This window comes from Astatotilapia calliptera, chromosome 18, assembly GCF_900246225.1.
Source record: "Astatotilapia calliptera chromosome 18, fAstCal1.2, whole genome shotgun sequence".
NCBI lineage: Eukaryota > Metazoa > Chordata > Actinopteri > Cichliformes > Cichlidae > Astatotilapia > Astatotilapia calliptera.
In genome coordinates, this window is record NC_039319.1 from 15,247,380 (window position 1) to 15,257,916 (window position 10,537).

Genomic DNA, 10,537 nt, shown 5'->3' on the forward strand with positions numbered 1-10,537 from the left:
TGAAGTCGCCCACTGCAGCTGTATGGCCGGAGTCGCAGAGACCTGCACCCACGTCGCTGCTCTTCTGTCTAAAGTAGACGGAACAGTGTTGATCCGTGGCACAAGGACTGTTACAGATGAACCTGCATACTGGGTTTTGCTGGGTAATATTACCAAGATACAGCCAGAGGTTGGCCATAAGATAGATGACTTCTCTTCAGCTGCCCAAAAAAAGGCTCTTGATCAAAACATACACAGACCATCTGTAGTGACAGGTAAAAGGAGCCGTCCCCAAAACAGAAAAATCCCACCTGCTACTGTGGAGGAGTTGTCACTGCTATAATGCCATAATGTTTTATCTAGGGGTCTAGATGTATGCCTGTAGTGCACTGCTGTGTAAATAATTTGCATTTACTGAATATGTACTGACTGAGTCCCGCTGTTCAAAACTTGAATAAAGAAACAAAATAATTTTGCCTTTTTTTAAATTTTTATTAAAACCACTTTATAGAACATCACATCAGTAACAGTGTAAAATCCATGTCATTTACAGTTTACAAATGACAAAATGTTTACACCAAATCATGAGTGTTTACATGATATCACCCACTACTAACATTACTTTATTTACTGTATCTTTTGAAAAAATAACAGCACAATACTTAAGAACATTTAACAGGAGCAGGTTTCATTCTTCTCTGGTTTTATTATCACACTGTTCACCAAACGCAGCAAACCTTCACCATCTTATCCAGGAGGGTCACCTCTTCACCCTCACATGGAAGAAGTAATCTGATTGGCATGGTGGTTTGTTTGAAGCAGGTCCCTCGTGTAGCGCTGGAACTCAGTCATGATGTTTCATCCATTTCATGGGCTGGTTTGCTGCAATAATGCCAAATAATTAGCAACTCTATAAATAGACGGTAGTTCTGCAAAATCACTCAGTAGGATGTTTGTTCTAATTTGCTACGACCTCAGAGCGCATAGAAAATAAAACTAATAGGCTATAAAGAGTGATATGAACATATTTAGAACTTACCGGAATGAAAATGTCTGGAGCACCAACAGATATTTGGAGATGGAAGAGAACTGCACGTCAGCTCGTCTCACAGCTGCTCTCCAGGCTAGACGCCTTCGTTTGCTAACATCGATACACAAGCCGCTCATGTTGCTTCCAGGTTGGGAAAGAATGAAAAGATAAACCATTTTCAACCTTATTCTCTAGCCGGTCGTGCGATCGAACATTGCAGCCGACCACACAGCAAATACGAACCGTGGCTGTTGTGTGTGCTCCCTTTTCACTTGCGCTAGACCCCCAAAATGGCGGATCGGGCCAAAATCCTTTCCACGCCCACCCCCGTGACATCACGCTCCAAAGCCCTATAGTACATTCACGTAGTTGTAAACAGCATGATAATACATTAAGTAATCCAAAGTATTCAGAATACATTATAGAATACATTTTGGGGCATGTATTCTATAATCTGTCGTGTAATACATTTTAAAAGTAACCTTCCCAACACTGACTATAGTCTACAGCCCACAGGAGTATTCGTTTGTTATGTACACGTGGTTAAGTTCTCTTGTGGCAACTGATGAATTGAAACAAATGAGCATTGTTGTATGTGCACTGAGCGACAGAGCAACAAAACATTACCTGTCCTTTTATTAACTACAGAAGTAGTGGTAGTCATTAGCCGCTAGCTAACTGGGTAAGGGTGTCAGAGGTTTGTAGCTCTTATTATAATTACGATATTCAAACACACACACACACACACACACACACACACACACACACACACACACACACACACACACACACACACACACACACACAGTATTTTAAAGAAAATACAGATTATATTAGATTTATATTTCAAATATAACAAAATGATGATTCTTCAGCAGAAAAATTATTGTATCTCTACGGTTTAAATATTGTACAAATTGAATCATCATAAATACATTATTTTATATTTATTGCTTTTTTAAAATTTTTATTACTTTATTTTTATATAAAAAGGGAAGAATTCTGGATCAGCATCATGATCGAAACTTTTGGCCATAGTATATACAGTGTTCTGGAGAAGGTATAAAATGTCACTGTATGCGCATGCGTGTGTGCACTTGTTTAATCAGCTACCATCTTTCCTATGGACTTTTTAATGTCTACAGTCACAGATCGACAGCAACATTTTACCCCATCAGGTGAAACATAGGCTATGTTTGCTTTGCATTGACCCCACCTGATGACAGTGATACAGTATGACGCGATTCCATATTAGATTCTTGATGAATTTGGGTTGTTGTTGTTCAGCCTGGTTATATGTGACCCTTTTTAACTTGTTTTGTGATGCTCTCCTTGTAATTGCATATGTATGCAATTTGCGGGGTGGGGGTGGGGGTGGGGGGTTGTCTCCCCTCTCTCAAAACATACAACTCAGACGGCAGGTATCAGGAAAATGAGGACAAGTGGGTTGGACATTGACATCAGCTGTTGTTCTAGTTCATTCTATTAAGAAAACAAGTTCGACTCGGGTAATTTTCTGCACAAGAGATAAAAAAGGTTTGGGTCATGACTTTATTGTTTTGAATTCCGAGATTAAACCCCACTGGCTGAGCAGGTGACCATATTCTATACAGCTCAATGTTGGCCCTTTGCTGTGTGTCTTTCCCTGTTATCACTCCCCTCTTTTCTATATACTTTTGACTGCTGCACTATCAAAATAAAGAAGCTGGCACCTGGGAGGAGTCAGTTCAGTTATAGATAATGCAAATGACAAAACAGACCATGTGGCTTGCAGATGTGTGCAGTTCTGCATGGCAATGGGTAAAACTGAAGAAGATACAAAGCCCTAGAAATAACAAATATAACAAATCAAATCAAAGAAAACAAGAGAACTCCATATGAAACTCTTTGCTAACCTCAACAAACCAGACTAAATGCACAGATATACATATGTAATGAGACCAGTACAAATGCAATACACATGTAGACTTATTCCAATTAAAGACTTGTTCACAGAGTAACAAAGTGTGCAGAAGCAGAATCAAAAAAAAATTCAAAAATCTGAAATTTTAACAACAAAAAAACAAATCTGTTTTCTCTCCATTGTGTATCCAGCCTCTTGCCCTATAACAGCTGGAAAAGGCTCCAATTCCACTGCAATCCTGGACTGGATAAATAGAAGGAGATGGACGGCTGGCACTGATTTTCAGAAAAATTCTACTTAATTTGGATATGGAAAATGTAACGGAAAATCTGCAATACATGTGTTCCCATGCTTCATTTTATAAGTCTCCATGTATCATCCAAAGAATTATACAAAAAAAGGTGTTTAAAGATAAGACTTTTGTTTTTATCTGATTGGCTTAATATCTGAGTCTGTATCTGAACTGGACATCTCTGACAGGTTGCATCGTTCCAAATCCGTATCGACTGAGGTCAGTTTCAGGAATCTTCTCATCAGGATTTATCAGCTCAAGTTCAAAATAGACCAACATGAGGAAAACAAACTGTTTCAGCTCATTGGTGGCAAAGAAACGGCCAGGACACATGGAGACCCCAGATCCCCAGGGCATGGTGTAATATTTTACCTTCTTTCCTGCTTTGTAAAAATCAGTTTTCCTGGTCCCGTCTGGATTCAGGAAGCGGTCATATTTGAATGAATGCGGCTCAGGATGGATCTCTGGGTCATGGTGGACAGAACTGAAAGGAAAGATTGCAATTCTGTCACCCTTGCGAAGTAAATATTCTTGCCCATCAGCCATCTTGAAGGTCATGTCCTTTATCACTGCCCTGGTGAGGAGGGGTGCAGCAGTGAGTCGGAGGTTCTCTTCGACAGCACTGTCCAGGATCGGTGTTTTCAACAGCATTTCACGGGTCAGGTTGACCATAGGACCACCAGGCCGGACCTCCTGTCCAGATTCTTTCAGAACTTTATCCACTTCTTCCTTCACTGCTTTCATGGCTTCTGGGTGTTTCATGAGGAAGAGCAGCAGCCAGAATGAAGAAGGCCCTGTGTTGCTCTGAGAGGCCCAAAGAAGCACAAACATGTATCTGTTTATCATTGACATATCGATGCCCATCTCCTCTTTACCCTGCTGTATGTCCCACACCCAGCCACTGATATTGTCCTTGGTTTTCATTTTCAGTATTGACAGAACATCCCAGAAGTATGCCTTCAACCTCTCTGCAGCCAACTTTTCCATCGGTGGGAGGACCCCATACGCCAGTCTGGGGAAGAGCTGGTCATATTTACGAAACTCCTGAAACAAAGCTTCTGATTCAGCTCTGTCTTTCTCTTTGGCTTTCTCCTCACTTTGTTCTGACTTGGGTGGCACATTGCCAAACAAGGCCAAATATCCAGCTCTGAAAACAACATTGTAGCTGTACCTGAACAGTCCATCTTCTTTCCAGGTCCTGTCCTCTGCAGCTGATCCAATGTTGTGCAACATCATGTTCTGCAAATTACTCATAAAAGACTGGGTCAGTTCTTGCAGACTTTCCCCCTTCAGGTGCTTGTTGCTGGTAATGCGGAGAATACCGTGCCACCCTTCAACAGCTTTATATCCAAACACTCTGTGCGCCAGATGCAGAGCAACCTTTCGAGCGTCCAGTTTGTCCCGACTCTCCTTAATGAATCCCCCAAATGAAAAAGGGTCCTGGACAAATGTAATATAAAACCCTCCCAGCTGTACTGTAAATATATCACCGTGCTTCTTCTTCATTCTCTCTAGGAACTTCAAGGTGTTCCTGCGAAACTCTAAGACATGACCCAACCAAGGAATGAGCCCTTTATCGAGGGGGGGTTCTCCTGGTCGCCGCTGTCTGAACACTCCGAGAAGGTACAGCCCTCCGACCAGACAAGCAAGAAAGCCAAGAAGTATCGGCAGCAGCAGCTCCATGACTGATTCAGTTAACCAGCACAGATTCATCTGAAGGAAAGTTTCAGGCCTGCTATAATGAACAGACCTTTGCTCCTCCCCCAGGATAGGTTTCTGCGAATTTGTTTGGAATTGTTTACTAAAAAAAAAAAAAAATGTACTTAAGTATCAATTGAGGACACGATTTTCCAATTGTCCTAGAGATTCCCCTCTTTCGAAATCCAAAAGAACATACTGTAGCCTGCAGTGATATTATGTTTATGTTAACAGCTCTATGACAGCAGGTATGAAGAGATTGTGGAGCAATGAGTGCACACTGGCAACAAATATCACTCTAGTTAATCATAAGTAAGAAAAATAAAGTTTTGAGGGGTCAATGGCATTGCATGCTGTTGACACTAGATGCGTGATTCTGGTTTATTTTTTACCAGAATTGTTTAGGAACAGTCAGTCAGTGTTCAAGTAAATTATAACTAAGAAAAAAACTGTCACTGTTCTGGGTAATTTTGACCCAGCTTTTTCGGTTTCTTTTATTTTGGTGTTTTTCTAGATTATGTTCATTATATTTATGTTCTGATTCCTTAGCTATCCTGTGTTGATTATTGTCAATGGAAAATTGTACTAAGTAGCCAGTATAAGCTTTTAGTGATATAAGTTTACATGTGATAGAATACTGCATGATGACCTTTTCCTTGCTTAGAACTGATTGTCCTTTATAAAACGTGTTCTGATTTTTCTATCTGAATCTTCCCCAATTCTGACCTCGCACACACACACACACACACACACACACACACACACACACACACACACACACACACACACACACACACACACACACACACACGCTCACGTATCAACATTCCACTGAACAAATGTTTTTATTTTTCTTGTGTCTAAATAAAGACAAGTGCAAGAACAGAGCGCTGATCACAGGGCCCCCACTCTCGTGTGAGCGCTCTGCGACCACCCTTGCAAGAAAAATCTGCAGCGTGTGTGTGTCTTCACTCTTAGACTCTCAGCTGAAGAAGTGTCTTTTAGAATAAATCTCTTGACATTTATTATAATTATTCTGATTTAGGCTTTGTTCTCTTGCCCTCATGTTTAGTATAGGTTTAGTTCTGTGCTTAGTCTTCTCTGCTCGTGTGTCCCTCTGTGTAAAGTCCATGTTTCTCAGTCCGCATCTTTGTGAATTGTTTCTGGTTTCCTGTTTTACTTTGAAAGTTCATGTCTCATGTCAGTGTGTTCAGTTTTACTTCTCCCTTGTCTTGTTAACCTAATTTCTCCCAGCTGTGTCTCCCTCCTGTTTCTCATTCCCTGATTACTTCCCTGTGTATATAAGCCCTGTGTTTTCCTGTGCTCTCTGTCGTGTTGTACTTTCTCCATGCTGTGTGTTTGTCGTGGTCCAGTATTCCAGCACCTCTGTTCAGAGTTTTTGTTCTGTTCTTGTGAGTCTTATTTTGAGGAGTTTTTCCAGCAATAAAGCTGCGTTTTCAGTTTAAGTCCTGTCTCTGAGAGTCCTGCATTTTGGGTCCTTTTTCCTGCCTGCCACACAGCCAACCATGAAAAAAACAGGTTTTGACACTAGGCCTGCCAAATGGCCTTATTTTTTTTGCAGAAGAGTTTAGGATAGCTAAATAAAAATATAAAATATCAGCTCATTCGGGCCATGCCTTTTTTCTTTTCAGAGATTAAAATCAGGCACCAGTTTAGTTCTCTGGTTGTGAAGGTGATGATCTACAAGACCGCTGAAATGCATTCGTTCTTTGCTCTGTGTCTTAACGATCAGTCTCTCCCTTTCTCATTGTGCCAAATCTAAAGTTTGGTGGAGGGGAGATTATGATGTGGGGGTGATTCTCAGGAGTTGGGCTTTCCCCCGTAAATCCAGTGGAAAGAACGCAAGAATGCTCAAAAATTCCCCTAAACACATTCCTAAACAATATGGCAAGCCTTCCCAGGGGAGTTAAATTAATATTAAACCCTATTTATCAAGAATAGGATGTCACTCACGTTCATATGAGTGGGAAGACAGACCAGCAAATACTTTTGGCAGTATGGTGTATCTGCAAACACAGTAGTATATGTGAGGGGGCAAACTCCTCAAGATGGGTGGTGACCATGGTGGCCATTTAGAAGTCGGCCATCTTGGATACAACTTTGTTTTTTCAATAGGAAGAGGACCATGTGACACATCAAACTTATTGGTAATGTCACAAGAAAAACAATGGTGTGCTTGGTTTCAACGTAACTTTATTCTTTCATGAGTTATTTATAAGTTTCTGACCACTCATAAAATGTGTTCAATGTGCTGCCCATTGTGTTGGATTGTCAATGCAACCCTTGAGGAGGACTTTAATATCACCAACCATTCCCATGTTATTACGGTGTATCCATATAAATGGCCCACCCTTTATTTATTATCATTGTCGCAGGTACAACAAAATTAAACGTGGTCTCTGATCAGTGCATCATCCATAGAAATATAAAAATATAAAAAAACAAAATTGAATAAAATCAATGAAAAAAATACTTAAAGTGCTAAAAAAAATAGTATGAGCAAACATTCACATACATTCCCACACATGCTTCAGGCAGTGCATAGATCATTATAAAAGTGGTGTGATTTTTTCAGAAGCAGCATTCAGACATGTTATTGCGGTTGGGTAAAAGCTGTGTTTGAGTCCATTTGTCATTACACTGATTGCTCTGTACTGTGTGCCCGAGGGCAACAGTTCAAACAGGGGGTGTGGGGTATCTTTTATTATGTTCTGAGCTTTTTTAATACAGCGGGTATTATGAAGATCTTCCAGTGTGGGGAGAGGGCAGCCAGTGATCCTTTGAGCGGTGTTAATGACCCCTTTGGAGTGCTTTCCTCTGAGCCACCGTGCAGCTAGATGCAATAGATTATTACACACTCGATGGTGGCTCTGTCGAAGGACAGAAAAAAAGTTTGTTGCTTTCTGCTTTTTTTGTATTCTGTTCTTTTTGCCAATAAAAATACACTCTGAGTTTCAGTCTGTCGTCACTGTCTGCAATTGGGTCCACGCTCTCTCCACTCCACGGATCTGCCAGCGAAGGCGTGACAAGTCCTTCATTCTGGTTTATTTTCACCAGAATTGGACATCAACATCACATGTTGTTCTAGCAAATTATAACTAAGAAGTAAACAGGTTTTAACACTGTTTACTTGAGGACATAGTTTTTATTTAGTGAAAAATTTCCAGAAACCCATCCTGCGTGCTGGGGGAGGAGCAAAGGTCTGCTCATTAAAGCAGGCCTGAAACTTTCCTTCCTTCCACTACCATGGAGACTATATTTTTGGTAGCGTTTGAATGAACGTCAATCTTTCTGTTTGTAAACATGATGGCTTAAAAAACTTTCAGTGATTTCTGAAAGTATTTAGAGTGTGGTCATATTAACAGTCCATTTGTCTTATGTCCAATGAGATCTTTAACTTCATCCTATTGATTTAAGATTTTGGTTTAAAATGGACTAAATGTCTAAGTGTTGGGTGTAAAAATCATATTAATGAATGTTTCAGGTATTTATTAAAGCTGTGAGGGGATCAAATGCACAACAACACACACAGAGGAAGTGACTTTATACCCCAAATTCCACTATATTGTTACATAACACACAGCCTTGTGTTTAAAATCTTACATATAAAACCTTGTTAAGCAAGATTTTTTTGGTCTAAATCTTGCTTTGTTGTTTCGTTGCCTTAAGGCATAGTAGACCTACATAGATTTTTTTAATGATTTAATCTTATATGTTAAGCACATTGAGTTTACTTGGAATGAAATGTGCTATATAAATTAAATTCACATTACCATTGTAAATACAGGTCTCATTTAGAAACTCAAAAGTGCCTCAATAGTTTGAAGAAAGGAGAGGTTAACTTCACTCTCACACTATGTTTTACAAGCTCCTTGAGGGTTAAAATATTTAGTGTTGTTTATTGCTGAGCACACACATCAGAGATCTGCTTGCTATATGCTCTGTTTTGGTGTTTAGATCTATTTCAACTGTAGGGAACAATACTCACCTAAAAGTGGTCATAATTATCAAAGCAAAGCAAGGAGGTTCAGATTTCAGATGCAGTTCTCACATCAGGAGTACATTTCCCAATCCATGTTAGTCCTTCTCTTTGAGTCTCACTGCTATTGTTTTTACACCTATTTCACATTGTAATCTAAGGAGTTTGGAAAGAAAAGCATCTAGACTACACAGACCTGGCTGACTGAGAACCTTCACGGACCTATTTCACATTGTTTTTTATTTATCTATTACACCTTAATTTCAAACAAAACGTCTGCTGAGATTAACATCTCTTAAACTAAGCTTAGCATCAACACATATACACATAAAACAAAGAATTTACACAGGCAAGAAAAGAGATCACCCAGTAAGACTTTATACATAAAAAATATACTTTAGGCTAAATGTAGGGCAAAAAAACACATCATAAAGTACACAGTAATGTCTACAGGACAAAACATTTGAATTGAAAAAGAAAAAAGCTGACACATTTGCTGTCACAAGCTTTAGGTATGAACAGAAATATCATATGTTATAAACATGTAATATTTTAGAAACAGGTAGAAATGGAGGCCACAGTTCTGCAAGCCTGACTGCTCGTCACTGCTTTTGTGTCCTTTTGAAGTTTAGGGTCTGGCTGCTGGACTGGGGTCAGCAGTTGTTTCTGTCTTGAACACAAATTTTTTCCTTTCTCTCCGCTCAGAGTGCCGTCACTATTATGACAAAAAAGCAGGGCCCTATCGGACGGTTTTAAAGAAGCTGTGCCAATGATTCCACACCAGTCAATAATTCGATTATTCCTTTGCCTGTGTTTCACATCTGCATTAATTTGTATGAACTGTGGCTTGGTAGTTCTTACCCAACCTCAGGGTTAATGTACTCCTAGTGCTGGTCCCAAGCCTAGATAAATGGGAGAATTGCACATCTAAATCCACCCGATCTGGCAGCTAGTTGGGAAATAGGTAAGCAGCTGCCACCAGGTTTTAGTTCTTGTTTAACCTTTCTGACAGAAAAAAAGACAAAAAGAAAAGCTACTGAGGAGGAATTAACATGAGGCACATATATATTTCAAAGTATTATTGTTATTAAAGCTCAGGACATTTACATACTTAATCACAATTTCTTCAGCTTAAAACAACACAAAGTGATAAGTGTTATCTGCAGAGATAATCCGATTACTTTTTTTCAAGTAATGAGTAAAGTAAGGGATTACTATTGCAAAAAAGGTAATTCGATTACCGTTACTTTCCCGTAAGCACGCTGCGATACTGCATTACTAAAACCGTGATTTTTTTGCGAGAGTGTCTCATGTCAATGACGTAAGCGAGTGCGACGTTCGTGACAACAGCTGTGTGCAGATCAACAATGGATAATATATCGAGTGCGGCGAGAGTATGAGCGTGCAGCGTTTAAAGCGTGGAAGTACTGACCTTACTTTGAGTTTAATTCCGTAAAAAGTGACAAAAACATTAGCGTCCATCGTGCGTGGGAAGATAACTTCTTTTTACAGCGAAAAAACCCCCCTAAACTTCCAAGCAAGCACCGAGTGCGCTACCACGGGAATGTGAAATTCACAGAGAAACTCGTGGATTCTTCCACTGACATAAAGGCTGCGACACACCTGCACCAGGGC

At 39.9% G+C, this 10,537-nt stretch overlaps 1 protein-coding gene across 1 annotated transcript; it reads right to left on the reverse strand.

The window, feature by feature from the left end:
* Positions 1-2,521: 2,521 nt before the first annotated feature.
* LOC113011311 (7-alpha-hydroxycholest-4-en-3-one 12-alpha-hydroxylase-like) lies at positions 2,522-5,157 on the reverse strand. The gene has a single exon (XM_026150794.1). It carries the CDS (start codon positions 4,915-4,917, stop codon positions 3,352-3,354), a length of 1,566 nt encoding a protein of 521 aa, XP_026006579.1. The 5' UTR covers positions 4,918-5,157; the 3' UTR covers positions 2,522-3,351.
* Between the last annotated feature and the right edge of the window lie 5,380 nt (positions 5,158-10,537).